The sequence below is a fragment of the Peromyscus californicus genome, unplaced genomic scaffold (genome assembly GCF_007827085.1).
Source record: "Peromyscus californicus insignis strain IS unplaced genomic scaffold, ASM782708v3 Scaffold_5__1_contigs__length_169319896, whole genome shotgun sequence".
In the NCBI taxonomy this organism is placed as follows: Eukaryota; Metazoa; Chordata; class Mammalia; order Rodentia; family Cricetidae; genus Peromyscus; species Peromyscus californicus.
Genome location: NW_026294573.1, coordinates 8,354,288 through 8,375,705, shown reverse-complemented (window position 1 = coordinate 8,375,705; position 21,418 = coordinate 8,354,288). Strand labels below are relative to the sequence as shown.

At 51.1% G+C, this 21,418-nt stretch overlaps 2 protein-coding genes across 5 annotated transcripts in view; one reads left to right on the top strand and one right to left on the bottom strand.

Annotated features, from left to right (window-relative positions):
- Window positions 1-474: 474 nt before the first annotated feature.
- Window positions 475-21,068, bottom strand: Mthfr (methylenetetrahydrofolate reductase). 4 transcript variants are annotated; one of them, XM_052714978.1, is made up of 12 exons: window positions 20,937-21,068; window positions 18,392-18,601; window positions 16,497-16,735; window positions 15,617-15,727; window positions 11,837-12,030; window positions 7,325-7,575; window positions 7,064-7,198; window positions 6,783-6,963; window positions 6,371-6,553; window positions 5,464-5,565; window positions 4,176-4,295; window positions 475-4,045 (listed from the first exon to the last, which is right to left on the bottom strand). In XM_052714978.1, the coding sequence occupies exons 2-12, from the start codon at window positions 18,586-18,588 to the stop codon at window positions 3,830-3,832; spliced, it is 1,929 nt and encodes a 642-aa protein (XP_052570938.1). In that variant the 5' UTR covers window positions 18,589-18,601; window positions 20,937-21,068; the 3' UTR covers window positions 475-3,829. The 4 variants fall into 4 exon arrangements, with proteins under 4 accessions (XP_052570938.1, XP_052570939.1, XP_052570937.1 ...); XM_052714979.1 differs by having other exon boundaries at window positions 18,392-18,598; window positions 20,937-21,064; XM_052714977.1 differs by lacking the exon at window positions 20,937-21,068 and adding an exon at window positions 18,863-19,229 and having other exon boundaries at window positions 18,392-18,598.
- A 181-nt stretch (window positions 21,069-21,249) lies between these two features.
- Clcn6 (chloride voltage-gated channel 6) overlaps window positions 21,250-21,418 on the top strand; it is a 39,865-nt gene continuing 39,696 nt past the window's right edge. The window contains exon 1 of the mRNA XM_052714975.1: window positions 21,250-21,378. Within this exon, the coding sequence (XP_052570935.1) occupies window positions 21,292-21,378 (87 nt within the window). The 5' untranslated portion in view covers window positions 21,250-21,291. The remainder of the gene's footprint in view (window positions 21,379-21,418) is intronic.

The window sequence follows — 21,418 nt, the reverse complement described above, 5'->3', positions numbered from 1 at the left end:
ACCCAGCTCTGGGTGGCCAGCAGGAGGACCCTCAGCAAACCTCTTGAGTGACAGCTTGGTGCAAGTCTGGTTACAAAGGCTCTTTGTCTATTAATGACACAGACACAAATTTTTAAACAGTTTTTATGCCTGGGCATAGTGGTATATGACTTCAGTCCCAGCACTAGGGAAGCAGAGGCAGACAGATCTCTGTGAGGTGGAAGTTAGCCAGGGCTGCATGGTGAAATGCTATTTCAAAACAAACAAATAATAATGATAATGTATTTTTGGGTCAGCAGGGTGGCTGGGCAGGGAAAGGTGCTCGCCATGCCAGCCCAGTGACTGAATTTGATCCTCAGAACTGATGTACCGGTGGAAGGAGATAATAAACTCCACAAAGTTGTCCTCTGGCCCCCACCTTGTATACCAAGGCATGCATGCCCCCTCCCTACACTTACACACACACACACGTCTTTAAAAAGATAGATATATGGAGACAGCAGCAATTTTAGTTTTATTGGAAAAAAATGAAATGTGCCCATTACAGAAAATAAAGTAGAAAGTAGGTTTTTATTTTTGTATGAAAATGGGACCCAGAAGTCCTTAGCTCTGACGTAACAATGAGGGGCTTATGGCCTAGCAGGAGTGAAGAGGGCATCACAAATGCCAGGGGCAAGAAACAGCACTGCCCAGCAGTCTGAGATTAGCTGAGGGACCAGCCCATGATCCTGACAGGCCGGGCAGTGTTCCTAAGGACAACTCGGCATCACCAGGAGTCCTGCTTCAGAAAGAACAGAATTGACTTTAGAAAGAGCCTAAGAAAACCACCAAAGTGGCTTTTGCCTTTTAAATGGAATTGCCATAGTGTTGCTGGGTTTCAGAACTCCCAGGCATGGGCCGAGGGCAATGGCAGATTATAGGGTCTCATGCTTTTACTTGCAGATTTTCAGGGCTTTGTAGACCCAGCTTGTATAGCCCAAGTTGTTTCAACTCAGCCTCTTGAGTAGTGAAATTTCACGGGGATACTGCCACCCTTTAAAAGTATACATACTTCATTCTCGCAGTAATGGCCAGGTTCCCATACACTGTGCTCTCATACACTGGGGCTTCTAGAAATAAAGCAGACACTGAGAGTGGTACCCAAGGCCCTGCTCTTTACCACAGGCACACTCACAAGGTAGCCCACACCTGGCAACATGTGCAGGTGGTGAGCCATCCTGTGGTGGCAGGGAGTCACCCATATATGTTGTATTAGTTGGGAGCTCAGCCCTCAGGCCACATCTGAGAGGCAAGGCTTCAGCAATGTCCTAAAGCTTAAGTCAGGAGTATGACTTAGCTCTCAGGGATGGCCTGAGCTCCACCACAGGGCAGCTATCATTGGGCCAGTCTCTGCTTAGCTGTCTTCAGCCAGATGGGAGAATGGTCAGAGGCAGCACAAGCCATGTCCTAGTGGCTTGCCTCCTCTGGAGGGTCTTGGAACGCCTGGGAGAGACACCCCCTTATGCACACAGGGGGCAGGAGTCCCTCCTGGTCAGCATGCTCAAGCCCACTGCGTTTGATCCTTGCTCCCCTGCTGTTCCCTCAGAGCCACAGCTGCTGGACACCTGGTCTACCGAATGTGTTGCCCAGCCTGGCACGGCAGCATGGAAGAGGCATACAGAGGACCCCATCCTGTGCTCTGAGTAAGGAGCTGAGTCCCTGGTCCCAGCCCTCAGGCCAAGCCCTGTGGAACACTGCCCCTGTTCACAGCTGTCTGGACCATTCCCTTCCGCTGCCATTAGCTCCTCGGGCCAGCCCACAACCTGGAGACCTGAGGGTGGCCACTGCTCTCCCAAACCAAGGCATTATCCTCCCTTGACACAATTCTCCTCTCCAGGTGACAGAGAGAGACCCCTCTGCCCAACCTTCCAGTTCTGGCTGCCGCTGCCTGCATGGGCACAGCTCCCTACAGGACTAGGCGAGCTCTGCAGCTCTGAGACCAGGGCCCTCCGGGGCCAAGGCGAGGCTCCCCAAAGGTGGCTAGGGCAGGATCAGCTTTGTATGTGCATGGGGGAGGGGTGGTCCTCTCAGGCCAGTGACTGGGTGACCCCAGCAGGATGGCTCTGGGGCTCTTGCTCTTCACCTTGTAGAGGTTGTGATGTGCTTGGCCTGCAGGAACAGGTACCTACAGTGTTGGCAGTTCCAGGCTTCCCAGCAGGCCAGGTGTCTGGCAAGGGCATGGCAGCGCTGGGTAGATGTTCACTGGCTGGAGCAGCTGTCTCGGACCCTGGTAGGTAGGCTCAGTTCCTCTCTACCCTGCAGAGGCCCTGGGAGCAACTTCTCTCTCATTCATCTCATCCCTTGGCAAACTCTAGACACTAACTGCATCTCAGTGTGGTCCAAAGCCTTGGGGATGGGGCTCAGGGGTCCTTGTCTGCTAACATTTCCTAGATGATGGCCCCTGTCACATCCCTTTCACCCTGGGATGGCAGATGTAGAAGGACCAGGGCTGCCAGGATGGCAGAGGGTTTTTCTGTCACCTCTCTCTGTAGCTCAGACAATGGCACCTGGACCGGGCCTGGAGGACATGGCGGAAAAAGGTCCTTCAGCTGCAGGTGGCCCGACGGTTGCACCAGCAGGAAGACATCTGGGTCCTTTCCCAGGTGGCTCTACCTCCCTTCACTAGCCAGCCTTCCAAAACCCGTGTCACCTTTGGGGAGAGCCATGCGGGGGAGGGCTTGTCCCTGCTCAGACAGGAGGGCTCCTCATTCAGGAAGTTGGTCAGTGGTTACAGAGCACACAGCCTCGACATTAGAGCCCTTGACTGGTGGCCTTAAGCCCAGCCCAGTGTCACAGTCACTCAATCTGAGAACCAGGCTGTTTGTGGCACCTGCTGCCCATGCTGGTCCCGGTAGGGCCTGGGTCAAACACAGGCTTCTCATTTGCAGGTCACTGGGCACAGCTTCCCAGGTTACAAGTCCAGTCTATTCAGAGCCTGTATATTTGGGCTGAGATAGGGTGGGTTGGCTACCAGGGTAGAGAAAGGGCCTCTGGTTGAGACACAGAGCATAGCTCAGGTGTCAGTCTGACAGGCCCAGTACAGGCCCTGGAGGGAGCCTGAGACAAATAGCATTTCTTGTCCCTCCCTGCCTCCAGGCCTTTGAAAAGTGGTACCAGCGCCTGGTAGCCAGGAGCCCACGAGAGGAACCAGCAGCACCTGTGCCCTGGAAACACTTGACAGCAGCCCAGATGCAGCAGCTGTGGAATAAACAGAGCCAAGCCTAGACCTCTGTGGGAAGGAACAGGTCCACAGCTGGAGGGGTCAGCTCCCAGAGCTCTGGGGTGGGGGCGGGACGGCAATAAAAGGACCTCCTCATCCTGGCTGCCTCTGCTCAGTCCCTCCAAGGCTTCTCTCCACTGCAGTCACCTGGGCCTGGGAGACAAGGGGAGAGGAAATCCCCTGCTCTACCTAAGTTGCTCTATGCACAGCTTCCTCCCCCTCCCTGACTCAAACAAGACCTCAGGAGCAGCCATCTGTACCTGCCAGTCACTACCCCAGGTAGGAAGGCCTGAGGGCTGACTGGGGAGGAGTGCCAGGACAGCTTGTTGGCTAGGCTCAACAGAGAGGATGGCAGCTGGCAGGAGTGCCCGCTCAGGAGCCCAGGAGTGGGCTAGACACGGCCATGGGCATAGCTGGGCCCTGCTCAGGTCAATCTCATCTCATGACCTTAAGCAGAGAGCATGAGCCTCCGAAATGGGGCATCTCAGGTCCAGCCAGAGCCTGGATGCTTTCTGACAGTCTAGCTGTCATTATCATGTGTGGAGAGATGAGAGGGGGTGCTCCAGGAGAGGACGATGCCAGGATGCAGGCTCATGGGGCCTGAGCTGCTGTCTTTGTGGTGTGCCTGTTGAGCAGCTCAAATGTGTCTTCTACCACCTGCCACAGGCAGCTGTCCAGCGGGAACTCGTTGTCCACCAGGTTGACCAGGAAGTAGTTGTCATGGATGTACTGGATGATCATGCGGGATGGGGATTCCTCCTCATAGAGTTTACCCCACTGCTCGATCCACAGGGCAAAGGCTTCATCCTACATGTGGACACAGACACACACATTTGGGGTCAACAGGGCTACTACACCCGGGTCTGGGCTCATGCTGTCTCCCTGCAGGCCACCCAGAGAAGAGCAAGGCAGGGCACACACCTTCCCTCTCACTTACCTTCCAGAACATGAAGCTGATGGGATCCACCACAGTAGGCTGGATGATCTCTCGACCAGGGAAGATGCCCCAGGTGACAGCATTGGGCTGCAGCTCGGGGGCATTCGTGATATTCTTCCCCTGGGAACAGAGGCAGGGCAACTGCAGCCCCACTGCTGGCAGACCTCGGCCAGCTAGAACTGCCCTGTGTCTGCCACCATCAACAGCATCACCCTGTACTTGAACCAGAGCCCAGAGCCCTAGAGACGTCCTGGGCAGCTCCCTTCACCCTGCTCCCCTCTGCCTCTACTTCCGCCTGACTGGACTTCTGTTCTGCCTCACAGCGGTTTTTTTTTTTTTTTTTTTTTTTTTTTGAGACAAGGATTTGCTTATAATCTAGGCTAGCCTTGAACTCAAGATCCTCCAGCAATTAGCTGCTCAAATGCTGGGGTTCCAATGTGTGCCGCCACACTTGGCCTTTCTGCTGCTTCTCATCCAGGCCTACAATAGCAGTCCTGCTTTCTACCTGGCACAAGGGCCCCTGACTACGTTCCCTGGTCCTTGCCACCTCAGTCGTGTGCTGGGATCTTTGTAAAAAGCAATGGAGGCAAGCCGCTCTGCCATTGGAGAAAGGCTCCCCTTGCTTTTAGGTCGTCTCCAGGCCTCAGGCAGGCCACAGACTCCTGGTCCTGGTTCAATACTACCATGTCCTATGTGCAGTTTCTCCATAGGTAGTGCAGCGCATGCAGTGCAGTGCAGTGCAGCGCACAGCCTTTCCTTCTGCCCTTTCCCCAGAAGGCCCTTTGCCCTTTGTTTAGTCTGTGTCCTTAGAGAGATTCAGGCAAGGGTCTGGGGACATGGCTCAGTGGGTAAGAGTGCTTGGTGCACGAGTTTGGACTCCAGCACCAGGTGAAAAGCCGGGCATGGCTCAGCAGGTGCCTGCCACCCCAGCACGGTGTGGGAGTAGACAAGAGGATGCTGAGGCATGCTGCTGTCAACATAGCTCTAGGTTCAGTGAGAGATGCTGTTTCAAGGGAATAAAGCAGACTGATAGAGAAGGACACCGGACGTCCTCCTTTGGCCTCCAGGAGAGTGCACCACACAGGCTCAGCCCACACAGGATCCCTTCTAGGAACCCTGGACCTCTCGGGTGTATCCTGTAGCATCCTACATTGAATATGCCTCTCCTCCTTACACAGACTTGTCACTGCATATATTCATCTACCTCCCAGTCTGCCTCCATCTGTTTGGACAACAGGCCTGGCCTGAGCCTTTGGGGACTGTCAGGACCACGTGGGAGCTGGCTTACCTGCACATCCACAATGTGGTAGTTGACTCGGAGCTCGTACTTCTTGAGCACTTGCAGAAGTGCCTCCACTGTCTCAGGGGAGGTGAAGAACTCTAAGTAGGCCTGAGGGAGAAGACACCGATCAGGTCAACCCCGGCTCCTTGCCAGCTTCCCTGCCTTCCCTCCTCACCCCGCTCCAGTCCATCTCCACATCTGAGAAGCCTGCCTACTCCATCTCTCAGCCAGATGCCTAGGCTCCTGCAGGGAGAGGACCCCATCTGTACAAGTGTAAGACACTGAAGGCTTGGGGATTAGAGGCGGCACTGTGGACCAGGATGAACTGTGGAGGCTGGGTGAACGCTGAAGGAAAGAGGCTTCTCTGTCTGGAGTGGTCCCAAGGTACCAGCTACTGGGTGACAATGCCACAACAGGGCTGGGCGAGGCACTTCTGTCTGCAGGTGGCCTCTTCCCCCTCGTGTTCTAGAATGTTCAGAATACTGCAAGGTGGGTACTTATGCCCAGAGGAGGAAGCCAGGTTTGGGGCTATATCAAGGGGAACAGCAGCGCTGGCACCTAAAGCCAGGTCTCCTGAGTTCTCCTTGCTGCAGAGTGTAATTTAGCCCCTGCAGGCCTGGGATTAAAGTGCCAATCTCGTTAGCAGCCAGAGCTCTGAAAGCTGACTGTGTCCTTGTTCTTCCTCTGGGAAGAACACTGCATATGCTTTATTATATTTTGTACCCCAAACATAAAATGCCTCCCTCCTCCATTTTACAGAACAAACTAGTGAACCCGTGTGACCTGTTACTCACTCTGCTCCATAGTTACTCAAAATGCAGGGCCCAGGAAGGAAAGGTCAGGGCTCTATTCCAGTCTCTGGAGATATCCTAAGCCCTGGTCAGGGCGAGTAGCTTCAAGCACACTAGCGTACCTTCTGGAAGACGTAGCCCCCACTAGGGCCCCAGCCCACAACAGGGTCTGAGGACGGCTTCCCATTGATGTTGGGCTGTGAGTTGATGGTGAGGATGCCCAGTCTGTTCACTCGGAGCAGCTCTTCCTTCATCAGGCTGGTTTCTGCTGCCAGGGGATCATCGTTCCAGGGCAGGCAGGTCACCTGCAGGATGAGGTGAGCTGAACTGGGCATTGATGAGTCTGGGCCTGGGTTGTTTCCTCCTTGGACCTAGCCTGTCTCTGCTTCCACGGGCTCCTCAATGGGATTTCTTACCCATTCCCTCAGCTGAGGTGCACATCCTCAAGAGAGGAAACAGCCTAGCTCTCGTCCAACCCAAGGCTGAGGCAAGACTGGGGTGGGGACCCCAGGTACCCCACCCTACCCCACTCACTGTGTGGCCATGCTGGTTTGGCTCTCCAGAGAGGTAATGTTCAAAGACTTCAAAGACACTCTCTTCGCTGGTGAGCTCCTCACCCCACATCTTCAGCAGCTCCTCCCTGGGGGACTTGCTTTTCAGGTAGAAGAGGTAGTAGTCCTTCAGCTCCCCAAAGGCTGGTGAGGAGGAATTACCCCTGGCAGGAGTGTAGGGGTCAGGGCACTTTCCTGTAAATCCCATCCCTAACTCCCCCCAGGCAGCAGCAGTCCCTAGCAAGGAGTGGCTGTTGCCCTCACCAGCGGCCGTTGGGAAACTCATCCCAGTCCTGTGTGCGGTAGATATAACTTTTTGGTCTAGAGGCCCAGAAGATGGGACGCACATATTCCTCCCGGCGCTTGGGATGCGCACTGACAGCCCAGGGCAGGGGACGCCTGGTGAAAGGAAGAGGGAAAAACCAAGGGATTAACTGGAGTGAGCTAGAGGAAGTCACCAAGCCTGGCTACTGCAACTTCACTCTGAGCCTCCCCTGGAATATTCCTCCAGCTTCCATTTCTTACCTGGGGTCCTCAGTCCACATGCCCAGTTGCTTTAGCACCTCCATGGTGGCCACCTCACGGTTGAGGGTGTAGAAGTGGAGGCCCGGCACCAAGCCACTGTCCAGCAGCTCCCGGCACAAGCTCACAGCCAGCTCAATGCCATAGTTGCGGATGGCAGCATCATTGTCTTTGATCGGCTCGATGACGTCCTTGATCTCCTGTGGTACCTCCAGTTTGGACAGCTTTACAAGCTGCCGAAGGGAGGAGTAAGCCTGTCCGGGACACAGGAGGTGTGGGGTCATCTCTAGCCTGTGCTCCACCCCATTGCCTCCCTAGGCTCTTGGCTAATTAGCTTCACGTGGAGAGACCTGGGAAAGCTGGGGGCATTGCTGGGCTTTCTTCTTCCATTGGAGAATCTGGGAGCTGCCTACAGCATTTCTGCCATCAGCCTAAACCAGCCCCTGAGCCCAACACAGTGGTCACCTAACTCAGCTATTCCCAAGCTTCACTGGCCAGTCACCTGCCAAACTTAAGGTTTAAATTACAGATCCCACCTCTAGAATGCTGGGATTATAAGTACATACCATTGGGTTTAGCTTAACCCAACTTTCTGATGAGAGTTATAATTACTTTCAATGACATCTGTCAGCAGGCCAAAGTACAAGCCCTTTATAGGTACCATTGTGTCTTAGGGGTAACAACTGAGGTGACCGAATGCAGCATGTGGACAATGCCTGATAGGCACTGAGTGCCACTGAGGAAGAACTTCAGCATAACCTGGAGCTCTGAGCCCTGGCCCAGGATTGCTATGGAACAATCTTTGTATACTGTTAATATGTATTGCTCTCACTGTTAATAAAGTGCTGATTGGCCAATAGCTGGGCAGGAAGAGATTGGGCAAGAAAGCATGACACAGAAAGGATGCTGGGAGGAAGAAGGGTGGAGTCAGAGGAGTCCCCAGACAGACAGAGAGTAAGCAAGACATGCCAAAGAAGTAAACGTCACAAGCCTTGGGGCAGCACATAGGTTAGTAGAAATGGGTTAACTTAACTTGTAAGAACTAGTTAGTAATAAGCCTGAGCTATTAGCCAAGCATTTGTCATTAATATTGAGTCTCCATGTCCATTATTTGGGAACTGGTGGGTGGGAAAAAAGCTTCCACCAACAAATGGTGTTCCAATGTGGGGCCAGAATTTCCACATATGACCTGAGAAAGCTTAAAAAAGATTCTAAACACAGAAAATGAAGCCAAGCATGGCTTCCTAGTCTCACGTCCCTCATACCGGCCACAGTATAGGGATGTATGTCCTGGAAGCTGCCAACATGCTATGAGCTACACTGCATGCCGGGTTCCTGCAGTCTCTCACATGGGCCGAGGTGCAGAGAGACATCTCTTGGCCACTGCCTTTGGACTTGAGCTGCCAGCACAAGCTGCCAGCATGCTGCATGGCGGGTGTGGGGTTTTGTTCATGCAGACAGAAAAGGTTACAGATATACAGTAAGGACAGATCCAGACAGAAAAAAATAAAACCTCTAAATGGGTTACAGTGTGTTTAAAAATATACATAGGCATGGGAGAGAGAAAACAAAGAGTTATATGGTCATAGATTAAAAAATATAGTTTTAAAATAATGAAGTCCTTAAAAAGGGAGTAAAGTGCCGGGCATTGGTGACGCACGCCTTTAATCCCAGCACTCAGGAGGCAGAGCCAGTCAGATCTCTGTGAGTTCGAGGCCAACCTGGGCTACAAAGTGAGTTTCAGGACAGGCTCCAAAGCTACACAGAGAAACCCTGTCTCAAAAAAACAAAACAAAACAAAAAAAGAAAAAGAAAAAAGAAAACTGCTGGATTAAACCAACACACATATTTTAAAAAATGTCTTGACTTTAAAAAAGAAGTAAAAAGCTACTTTGGGGAAGAGGTTTTGCTTTTACTTCCACAGGAAATGGGAGGCTGTGGATTCATTCAAGGTTAAAGATGATCAGGTTTGATTGAGGAAGACCCCCTGAAATCCTGACTATAGACATAAAGAAATAAACCTAAAAGAACTACAAGACACATGATATATACTTTACCTGCTTGAATACATAACAAAATATCATCTTTGGCTGACCTATGTACAATGCACAGTCTATACTTATACTAATGCAGATATAGATATGTGTGTTACCTTTAAAAGTTTAGGTATTTTCAGAGCAAGGGGACCAGACATCAATAAAGACAGATGGCCCAGATGATCCAACATCTCAGAATGCCTCAATTTCAGTTTGTGAGTTCTGCATCCAGAACAACTTCAAGGCGGGGGTGCTGGCTGAGATGATCCAGCCTCACAGACTACTCTAGCCAAGATTTAACAATTATCCAGATTTTCTCCCAGTTTCCCCCAAAAGATGTCAGTGCCCCCAACAACAAGTAGTCTAGAGAATGACACCCACATTCCCCAAAATACTGCTTATGGATGTTATTATTTAAGGGGGATTGATTACAAGTTATTATTGATAATGGTCAAGAAAAAAAAACTAAACAAAGGAGTTAAATTCAAAGATCTCTTTCTGAAAGAAAAAAGGGGTATATAATATAGAAATGAAGAAATAAAAGGATAGATTATTGAATCTACTTTAATCCAAAAACAACTATTAATCTCAATTTTTTTTTCCTGCGAGACAGGGTTTCTCTGTGTACCTTTGTGCCTTTCCTGGAACGTACTCTGTAGCCCAGGCTGGCCTCAAACTCACAGAGATCCACCTGCCTCTGCCTCCCGAGTGCTGGGGTTAAAGGTGTGTGCCACCACTGCCCGGCTTCAAAATATTTTATATTGGTATGGATTTTGGTTTATTGATACAAATTTAAAGTTAATTTTGTTATACTATATATATGCTTCTACTCTGGGGTATTGTGCTTATGCAATTCATTTAAAAATGTTATGTATAATTAAGAAATACAGATTAATAGTCATCTATAATTGTCAAACTTACAGTCATGTTAGGTATGTTTTCAAGGTCATAAGCAGATATATTTAGATAAATGGTCTTCAAACACATCAAAGATCTATAGAATATGGCATTTAAAATGTTTTAATAACCTAAGGCTTTTCACGACAATGAGACATGTCTGCTCCTGGCAGCACCAATTTACTTCAAAGGAAGATGATGGGCCTTGAAGAACCTCCATATGGAGTTTGCTTTCTTTATGGCAAAAGCTAGCCATTTGGGCAAAAAAACTGCCCTGGCCTCAATTGATGACAATACACTGTTCAAATTGGAGCAACAGGACACAAGAAAGGCAACTGCCAAACTTTGCCAAGACAAGGTAGGACAGTCCTTTAGAATTCCCTGCTTCCACTGGGTGGTGGTGGCGCACGCCTTTAATCCCAGTTCTCGGAGGTAGAGCCAGGCGGATGTCTGTGAGTTCAAGGCCAGCCTGGGCTACAGAGTGAGTTCCAGGAAAGGCGCAAAGCTACATAGAGAAACTCTGTCTTGAAAAACCAAAAAAAAAAAAAAAGAGAGAATTCCCTGCTTCTCAGAAATGTCTGTCAGATATACTGGGCCTGGAGGCCAAAGCTGACCCAATGTTACAGAAGAATTTTGAGTGACTGTCCAGGCAGCCTGATGTCCCTGTCATTGGGTAGCCAATTGGGGAAGGATGTCATTTCATCCTTCAGGGATCTTTGATGGAGTTAAAGACTAAATAGTTAAACTTACAATTTTCCTTAGTTATAATAAAAAGCAAATTAGGTATAAAACTTTAGACTCACAAAGAAAAGATAGATAATAGAATATTTTCTTTGATTTTGCCAAATACAAATAGACTAGATATCGTAACTGTAATTTTTACTTGATAACTGGTTTTTTTTAAAGATTTATTTATTTATTATGCATACAATGTTCTGCCTGCATGTATGTCTGCAGGCCAGAAGAGGGCACCAGATCTCATTACAGATGGTTGTGAGCCACCATGTGGTTGCTAAGAATTGAACTCAGGACCTCTAGAAGAGTAGTCAGTGTTCTTAACCTCTGAGCCATCTCTCCAGCCCTTGATAACTGTTTTTGTTGTATATAATTTTACTGTGTTAAAGTTAAAACCTTCCTTTTTAATTAGACAAAAAGGGGGAAATGCTATGGAACAATCTTTGTACACTGTAAATATGTATTGCTCTCATTGTTAATAAAAAGCTGATTGACCAATAGCTGGGCAGGAAAAGATTGGGCGAAATAGCCTGACACAGAAAAGAATTCTGGAAGGAAGAAGAGGGCGGAGTCAGAGGAGTCGTTAGCCAGACAAAGAGTAAGCAAGACATGCTGTAAAGGTAAATGTCACGAGCCTTGGGTAGCACACAGATGAACAGAAATGGGTTAATTTAAGTAGTAAATAATTTTAGTTTAATTTAATATGTCTGAGTTATTGACTGAGCATTTGTAAGTAATATTAAGATTCCCGTTGGTTATTTGGGAGCAGGCAGTCGGGACAGGAAAACTCCGCCCACACAGGACAGTGTACTGGAGTGAGGGAACCAGGCCCTCCTGAGCTCCTCACCTGTATAGGAAAGATCCCAGGCAGGATGGGGCAGGAGATGCCTATTTCTGTGCAGGCCTTCACAAAATGGAAGAAGGTGCTGGCCTCGAAGAAGAGCTGGGAGACGATGAAGTCAGCTCCTGCAGACACCTTCTCCTTCAAGTGCTTCAGGTCATCCTCAAAGCTCTCTGCCTCAGGGTGGCCTTTGGGGTAACCTACCAGTAGAGAAGACAGTGAGGAGCCTGACCTCAATCGACCTGCTCCAGGAGTGAAGACACTGGAGCGCCCAAGGCCTGGGCACAGTCCTCAGCCCAGGTTCCGCATGCATGCCTCCCAGTAGCAGTGCTGACAGGCGAACTGTGGTTGTCCAAGCTCAATGCTGTGTTTCAGAACCTGTAGATGAGCCCCCAGGAGTGGGGTGAACTGTTCCAGATGCTACAAACTCTCATGTCTCACTCAGTTAGGCAAACCAGGCCTACACTTTGTGGCCACAGACAGAATGCCACATTCAATATTAATACTAATTGGACTGTTTCTAGGAAGCCAGACTTGACTCTGAGCATTGGACCTAAGGTGTTGGTTCATGTTTTATTTTGTTTTGGGTTGGGGATTGAACCTAACAACTTATGCATGCTAAGCAAGCACTCAAGTACTGAGCCTCATCCCTGGTTCCTCTGAGAGAGAGAAGGGGGGGGTGCGTTTTTTTGTGACAGGGTCTCACTATGTAGCTATGTAGCCTTGACGGGCTTGGAACTCTGTAGATCAAGCTGACCCTGAATTCAAAGAGATCGATTGCCTCTGCCTCTCAAATGCTGTGGTTAAAGGTGTGCACCCAGCCCTAACAGTATTCTTTTCTTTTCTTTTTTTCAGTATTCTTTTTTAATTAAAAAAAAGTATGTATGACACTACAATCCCTCTGAGTCAGGATACTGAAAGGTTCAGAATTATATTACGGGGGCTGGAGAGAGGGCTCAGTAGTTAGAAGCACTGGCTGCTCTTGTAGAGGGCCCTCTTCTAGCCTCTGTAGGTACCAGGCATGCACATAGTGCGCAGACATACATGCAGGAAGGACAAGCATACATATAAACTAATAATTAAGAAGTCACATTGTATGAAGAAGGAGAAAGTGAAGTTTTGCTTCAAGAAATGAATAGAGGACTGGAGAGGTGACGCAGCAGTTAGGAGTGCTTACTGCTTTTGAAAGGACCTGCATTTCCCCCAGCACCTATACGGTGGCTCAAAACCTTCTGACCTCTGTGGACACTTGCACACATGCAGGACGGACACATAACACTAAACAAATAAATATATTTTTAAAAGAAACAAAAGACAGACTATTAATAACTACTTTCCAGTGTCTAAAGGTCTGTCATGGAGAGAATCATCTGGCTGCACTCCCTACGTCACCCTCTTCTGAAGGCAGGATGCATATCAGTTTCAATTCCACAAAAAAAACCCTGCAGGGCTGGCAAGATGGTTCAGTGGGTAGAGGCACTTTCAAGCAAGCCCGATGACCTGAGTTCAATCCCCAGATCCTACAATGTAGGAGAGAACCAATTCCCAAGAGTTGTCCTTTAGCTGGGTGGTGGTACACACCTTTAATCCCAGCACTTGGGAGGCAGAGGCAGGTGGATCTCTGTGAGTTCGAGGCCAGCCAGGTCTACAGAGCGGGTTCAAGGACAGCCAGTACTAGGCAAAGAAACCTTGTCTTGAAAACAAAACAAAACAAAATAAAAATCATTAAACAAGCAAACAAATAAATAATAAAAATTTTAAAAAATTTAAAGAAGACTCCAAGAGTTGTCCTTTGACACCCACATGTATGTCATGTTACATGCATGCCTATGTGTATTTGCACAGACACACAGGCACTCACAAAATAAAGAGGCCAAAATTTTTTTTTTTGCCCTACAGTTTGATTACACCAGGAGTGTGGGGGAAAGAACAGTGGGATGACCATGAGCTGAGCATGCAGAAGATGGGGTTCCCAAATTGCCCAGAGGCTCTTTAAGCCCATTGGTGGCTTTGTGAACTCTGACTCCTCCTCTCCGTGACCAAACTCACCAGCAGCCTTGCACAGGCGCCAGAGCTTCCACAGGAGCACAGCTAAGCAGAGGGCCGACCTGAACCAGAGCTGTCTGGAACCCAAGCTACTTCACTGTGATAAGGACATTCACCAAGGATAGATATAAAAACTATTGTTTCAAGACACAAAGGACCAGGAGATCAGGCACCAGAATTTCAGCTTTGAACAAGTTCTCTTTCCAGTGGGAAATTCCGAAGCCACACAACTGAGCAGTTTAAGCTCGGCCAGGCAGATCCATACCGGCCCACAGTTGGGCTTTGCTCACTTTGCTATATTCTTTTTCTGCCATGACCAGCTTGGTAGTTTTAAAGTGTTTTATTTGTTTACTTTTAGTGTTATGTGTACGTGTGCCGTGTGTGCAAGTGCCAATAGAGGCTAGAGCAGGGCATCGGAACCCCTGGAGCTGGAGTGACAGAAGTTTGTGAGCCATAGGGTATGAGTGCTGGCACAGAACTCTGGTTTTCTGAAGGAGCAGCACTCTTGGCCCCTGAACCTTCACTCTAGCCCAAGTGTGCTACCTTTTAACCCCCAATTTCACCACTCACTTTACAACAGGCAAAGCACAGAACCACTTGACAAGTGTGCGCTCCCAGCTCTGCTCCGGTCCCCTCACCAGCACCTCACACCCACAGCCAGTGCACCTGTACACAGTCCCCTGATTGCAGCATCCAGGCCAGTAGGAGCAGTGACGTTCAGAACAGCTGGCAATACCTGTTCCCCCAATTTTTGAGCAGCGTTTCCCAGACTTAGCCAGTTATACACCCTGCTTCGAGGAGCACATGGAGACACTGGGGGTGGGGGTGGGGCAAGCCCAAAGTGACGCATGACAATTTTCTTGAAGCTGCAAACCTTGTTTTTAAATTATGTTACTTAAGGGCCCATGGGACGGCTCAGTAAGTGAAGGTACTTGCTGTCAAGTCTGCCCACCTGAGTTTGAATCCCAGAACTGACACAGTGGACAGAGAGCTGACTCCTGAAAGCTGGCCTCTCACCTTCACTCGTGTGTGTGTGTGTGTGTGTGTGTGTGTGTGTGTGTGTGCACGCACGCACACACAAATAAAAATAATGACATTTACTACTTGATATATTACTCCATAATGTAAGCACTTACTCATCTATTTATTTTCTGGGTGCTGGGATGGACCTGGGACCTCACACACAAGGCAAGCTCTGATGGAACCTGGGACCTTGTACACATGAAGCAAGCTCTGTAGCACCAAACTATAGCTCCAGTTCTGGGTTTCTAAGACAAGTTCAGGCTGGCCTTGAACTCCTCCTCCTCTACCCGCCTCCCCATCCCTTAGTGCAAGGATTAGAGCTGAGCCAGGGTGAGCCGCATCTCCTAGGAAGTGAGAGCTAACAGAGAACAGGCAGAGTTGGGGGCTGTCTGGAGCTGACATTATGCACACAGAAGCAGGACTCATGCATAGGACAGTGTGTCTATGAGGGCCTTTTACACAACAGATGCACAGTGAAAAGTCAGCCCCTGGACCCTGTGGTACACAGGGAATGAAAAAGGGCCTCAGTTCCTGACTCCTTTCAGGGCTTGATGAATCCCCTGTGCCTGGAGTCTTCTTCATAACACACACACACACACACACACACATTCAGTTCACCTCGGTGCTCCCCCACTCTGTATCCACCCAATCACCACATCCTGAACTGAATGCTGACTGGCTTTCCTTTTATCCTGTCCCTTCTCTGTTCCCACTTACCGGCCACACAGATGTCAAAGTAGTCGCCAAACTCGCTCCGGATGTGCTTCACCAGGTCTGTGGCACAGTTGAAGCCTCCTTCCTCTGCTTCCCAGTGGTCACCTACAGGGTCTGTAGGGTTGCTGGAGGTCATGGTCACTGGGTGTCCCCTGACCTCCAGAGTCTTCTTGTTCCCTCTACCTACTCCTACACTTGGCTGTGGGCTCCTCAAAGGCAGAGACTTCCTACTGTGCAAGTCTAGTCTGCCACCTGGCAAACAGGAGGTGGAGGGCAGTGGTCAGCTGTCAAAGTCTACCATGGCTGACTCTGCAGGCGCCCCTGTGGATGGTGGGGCCAGGGAAGGTGTGGCTTTCTACTGAGCCTGGAGTTTTGGGGACTCTGTCCTGGCCCTGATGCCCTGGGTGCGCTCAGGCACCCTTTCCCACCCCTCTGTTCTCTCAGAGCTCCTGAATTCTTGGTAGATTTTCTACTCATGAGCAGAGGCCACAGATTCGTCCCACCCCTCAGGATCCCACTTCCCATTGTTGTGAGGCCTAAAGACAGGAAGCAGCCAGGGGCTCCTGGGAAATGCCAGCCCAGCACACTATGGCTTGACCAGACAGTGCCAGAGTCTGATGGCACTGTGTAGTGGGGCAGAGGGTTAGCAGGCACCGGCCACACCCCAGCTGAGCTGCATTCAGCTCAAGAGGTGGAAGAGGCCGTCCCACTTGTGTGAAGGCCGTGGTGGACCCATTACCCACAATGCTCACTGGTCCTCCTGCAGCAAGGGGACTCCGAATGGGTTTAGTGTGGGGCCCAGGGAAAGTAAGGGACTTTTCTGGGGAGAGGAGAAGCCTTCAGAAAAGCAAGAACCCAGAAAGGAGGGGTGCTGGCGCCACACCTCCCCTCAGTGCCATTATGTTCTTCAGGCCAAGCTGCTTGGCTCTGTGCAGATGGCCTGTAATCTCCTCCTGGCGCTGCTGGCAGCAGGTCATGTGCAGGATGGTTTCCAAGCCACAGTAGTTCACTGCTGTGCTGGCAATCATCATGGAGGAGGTCTCCTTGTCTGAGCCAGGGTCTCCAGCTGGGTGCCAGGTAACATCCACGAAGAGGGGGCCCCCTGCTGCCATCCGGTCAAACCTGTAGGGGATTTCTTTCTTAAGTTTGGGCTCTTGGGGGAACAATGTGCTCACTCAGCCTCCCGGCAGGGAGAAGGGGATGTGAGGAGGGGGAGGGGAGGGAGCTGGAACAGCACAGAATGCAAGCTGGTGTCAGAGCACTGTGCTTCCTTCCCAGGCACATTACCTAATAACCTCTCTGAGCCACAGTGTCTTTGTGTATGAGATGTGGCAGATAATGGTACCTACTCCACATCCATAAGACACTGGGTCAGATGGCTGTGCAGCCCTCAGAGACGAGCCTGAGGTCAGCGAGAGCCACTCTGACTACTGACTGGTGGATAACAATGTCACTGCTTTGTGTGACCAGCACTTCATGCTTCTCAGAGTGCAAGCACACTCACTGGTTTGGGGTGAGTTTAGAGTCTTGACAGCTGAGAGTCTGGGATCTCAGCAGTGGCAGGCAGAGGGTCTCACTTTAGGAAAGCCAGAGAGAGCGACCAGCAGAGGCAAGCTTCTCTTGTGCTGCCACCACAGCCCCCTTGCATCAGCCTGCAGAGCAAGGCTGGGTTCCTGAACTAGATTCAAAAGCCTTCACGTGTTAAAACTGTAAGAGTGTGTCTAAGCATCCCAGGCCTTGAAATTTCTGGACCTAGGGAGCAGCACATAGCAAGTATGAACTAGAAGGCATCAACTTTTGTGATTGTTTTTGAGACAGGGTCTCATGTAGCCCAGACTGACATCAAACTCCTTATTTGTCCTTTATTTGTTGTTTGTTTAGAGACGGGGTCTCACTATGTAGCTCTGGCTGTCCTAGAACTCACTATGTAGACCAGATTGGCCTCAAACTCACAAGATCCGCCTGCCTCTGCCTCCCAAGTGCTGGGAATAACAATGTGCGCCACCATGCCCAGCTCTTAACCAGGCTAGCCTCGAACTCAGATCTGCTTGCCTCTGCCTCCCGAGTGCTGGGATTACAGGCGTGCTCCCACACTCTGTTTATGTAGTGCTAGGGATCAAATTTAGGATTTCCTGCAAGCCACATACTCACCCCATCAACTGAGCTGTACTCCTCCTTACCTCTCTGCCAGCCTTCTTAAGATAGGGTGTCATTATGTAACCCTGCCTGGCCGGGACCCTAGGTAGCCTAGGCTGGCTTTGAACTCAGAGTTGCCCTCCTGCCTCTGTGAGTATTAAGATTAAGGCGTTACCACTCTGCCTGACTTTCCTTTCTTTCTTCTTCGTGATCTGGGACAAAGCACGGGGGTATAGCAAAGCACTCTCCGACTTGAAGAAAAGGAACTGGAATTCCGAAAATGCTATCACCAAGAGTGTGTTTCCTGATTTGGAAAGGCACACTCCCAGTGTCCAGCTAGCTCAACACATTCCCTAAGTTGCTATTTGTTGACTTCCTAAGCTCCTCATGAGCCAGCCCCAAGTTCTGCCAAAGAATGCAGCCTGAGAATGAACATTTTTGGCCCACTGAGGAGTGCGTCCAAACACATCTAATGCTGCTTCAGAGGGACTTTTGCAGACAAGAAGTTGTAAGTTGCAGACCAAACTCCCTGTCTCGTTTCTGCTTCTTCCTGCCTCCTCTCTCCAACGCCTTTTCCTGCCGGGTTAAAGGGCAGCTCGTGTTCCCCTCCGCTGACCCCCATTACTTAACCTCGCTACTCACCTTGAGATGAGGTTAACAGCCCCCTCAGCAGTCCGAGGAGGGAAGAACTCCAGAGAGAACCACTTGTCACCAGAGTCCATTCTGCGCCTCATCTTCTCCCGGAGTCTCTCGTGCCGCTCTGGGTCCAGGCTGGGGGTGGAACATCTCGAACTGTCCTTGGAGTTCTCGCTACCACTGCTGCTGCCCTCGTTCACCATGGCTGGGCTCCTGCTGTACAGGGTGGGGGCCGGGGGCATCAGAGGGATGGCCGCCAAACCCCACGCACACCCAACACTTGAGGAGGCAGCTCCAGTGGCGGACACTGCTCTGCATAGGAAGGCAGCCGACCCGGGGAAGGCGCGCACAGCTCCTACCCAGAGGCTCCATGCGCCTTGCCCCTCTGCTCTGGTCTGGCTCTTTGTATGATGACCTCCCTCTAGGCACTGAGCCACTCAGGGATCCTTCAGCTCATGAATCCTTAGTGACAGCTACCTGATAGAGCGTGGCACAGAAAGCCTCACACCGCCAGCTTCTGAGGCCCATGTTCCCAGGGATGGGTAACAGTGCTCAGCTGGGAGGACCTTGGCTTCCCGATGGTTCATCTCAGTCAGCTTAGACCCAGCGTGAGTGGGGAAGGAACAGGGAACCTTTCCTGGAGGGTGTGCTCAAGTGGGCGGAGCTGTGACAAAGAGCCCTGAGCTGAAGCTGGGGCCACGCAAAAGGGGCGGGAGTAAGGTTTCCAGGCCGGAGAGAAGGCTCAGGCGTAAGTCAAAGAAGCCAGATGAAGAGCGGGGGGAGGGGCGAAGTGTGGGCAGGCAGGAACTGCGGGGTTGGTGGAGACAGACTACTAGCTATTCGGGGTCACTGGATTTCCCCCTCCAAAGAAAGAACAGCTCACGGACGCTGGCCCGCCTGGAACATGTTATAGGTTGTGTGCAGCATGAAAAGACTGTTGTGTTGTGAGCTAGAGCTTGACAGGAGCTGGGTTGCAAAAGCAGGCAGATGGAAATCACTAAGGGTAGGGATTTATGTCCAACTCTGGACAAAGGCTGTCCCATATGTGCCTGCCCTGGACACACCAATGAAGTCAAAGGAATCGGCAACCACAGTGCCACCACATACGTAGTCCTGGTCACAGTAATCACAGCCTGGCTAACAGGGCATAGAGCCTACTGCAGTCTGGCCAGGAAATGACAGACACCTGAGAACAAAACAAACATGACTGCCGCACAGTAATGGGCAAACACACAGTAGTGGATATCTGTGTGGTGACACGGAGCAACAGAGGAACAGCCAGGTCAGGTTCATTCCTTTCCAGAAACTTCCACCTCTAAGCCAAGGTACCATTTTGGGTCTTAGCCTCGAGAATCGGAAGAAATCCATGGCGCCTTCCTCTCCTAAGGAGCCAGTTCCAGACTAAAAACTCTGCCCCTACTGAGTGCCAATGCTATCCCCTATCGATTTATGCCGGTTTTGTTCTGACCTAAAATCGCCAGGTTCTCATGGAGAGCGAGAAAGAAGGTAACCTTACATGTCAGACAAGTCCCTCCTATATCCAAGGGAGATGCCTCATTCTCACTGCTGAAACAAATCCTGCAGAGCTGACTCATGTGCAGCAAACTGCTCCAAGGTTTAAGCATTTCTAATACGTGCCATATTTCAACCAACGCCCACAACTATCCATTAGTAGTTGAGCTCCCACAACATACACTGTGAGACTGTGGGCTAACAAGTTTGTTTACCCTTCGGCTGTCGTCCCCTGCCTGAGACCAGGACCAGCGATCCTGTTCGTGGGGCATCCCCAGTGCCTGACAGAGTAACAGCCAGTACTCACTGAGCCCTAATGGCAAATGCCTCCACACTCGTCTCAAAACGCCCCTCTGCCACCTGCTGATGACTTATTCCAAACACTGAGCCCTACCAAAACCGTTGCAATGGACATAGGTGCACAGTAAGGCACTGTGGGCACCTGGACGACAAAGTCAGTGGTCCACCACTCCTTTCCAGATCCTGTCAGGGAGGCAGGTTTTAAGAAACTGGCAGCCAGGCAAGGGGGCGCACACATTTAATCCCAGCTCTCAGGAGGCAGAGGCAAGCGGATCTCTGAGTTTGAGGCCTGGTGTACAGAGAGAGTTCCAGGACAACAGGGCTACAAAGAGAAACCCCTTCTCGAAAAACGAAACTAAACTAAACAGGCAGACTGGACACTGTGGCTGGCAACCACCTGGCGCTGGTGGCCTGAGGGATGGGAATCGGGTCACCTGGTCAGTGGGTCACAGGCCTGGACGGGGATGCGGATCCCAGATGGGCTCCGGAGTCTGGATCATTACCCAGATCCAGGACTCCTTTAACCCTGGGATACCTTCGAGCAGGAGGGGAGGCTGGGGTGACAGCCACCGGGGGCTTAGGCTGGAGGAGCGACCGGAGCCCTCAAGAGTAGAGGGCAGGACGGGCCAACCCCCGGCTGCCGGCCCACAAAGAAGCCCCGCCATCAGTGGGTGGCGAATTGACACATTCGCGACTCGGCGAATTCCTCCGCGGCGTCCCAAGCCTCTGAGCCACTCACCGTCCTCTCAGAACCTTGGAGGTTGCGCCGCCATCTCCCTAGCACAGGCGGTGGGGGCGGGGCGCAGCTGCCGGTTACCAAGGGAAACAGGGCAAGGGACAGGCGGAAGTCATCAAGACGATGACAGGAAGTTCCGCCCCCAACATGGCCGCGCCCGGAGGTCTCTTGGGAAGCCGGTCCAGTACTGCGTCATGTGACGCGAGCTCTCGCCCCACCCGTCTGCAGCCACTCCCTGTCTCCCGTCCCAAAGCTCGAGAGGGCCACGTGACCCTCCCGGGGCCAGTCACGTGTGGCGCAGATCCTGGGTGGGAGGGGGGTTGGCCTAGGGGGTCCGGGGTGGCAGGAAAGGAGGAAGATGGCGGGGTGCAGGGGGTCTGTGTGCTGCTGCTGCAGGTGGTGCTGCTGCTGCGGTGAACGCGAGAGCCGCACGCCCGAGGAGCTGGTGAGCGGCGGCCGGGCTGGGGAGGGGGCAGTTGCTAAGG

Bases quoted from the DNA above. Each gene is read 5' to 3' on its own strand.
- Mthfr (XM_052714976.1), bottom strand. From the start codon at position 18,972: ATGAACCATCGGGAAGCCAAGGTCCTCCCAGCTGAGCACTGTTACCCA. The intron at 12,031-15,616 runs GTAAGTGGGAAC...CTCTACTGGTAG, and splicing joins CTTTGACATCTGTGTGGCCG to GTTACCCCAAAGGCCACCCT. The intron at 4,046-4,175 runs GTAAGTGAGAGG...GTCCACATGTAG, and splicing joins TCAGCTTCATGTTCTGGAAG to GATGAAGCCTTTGCCCTGTG.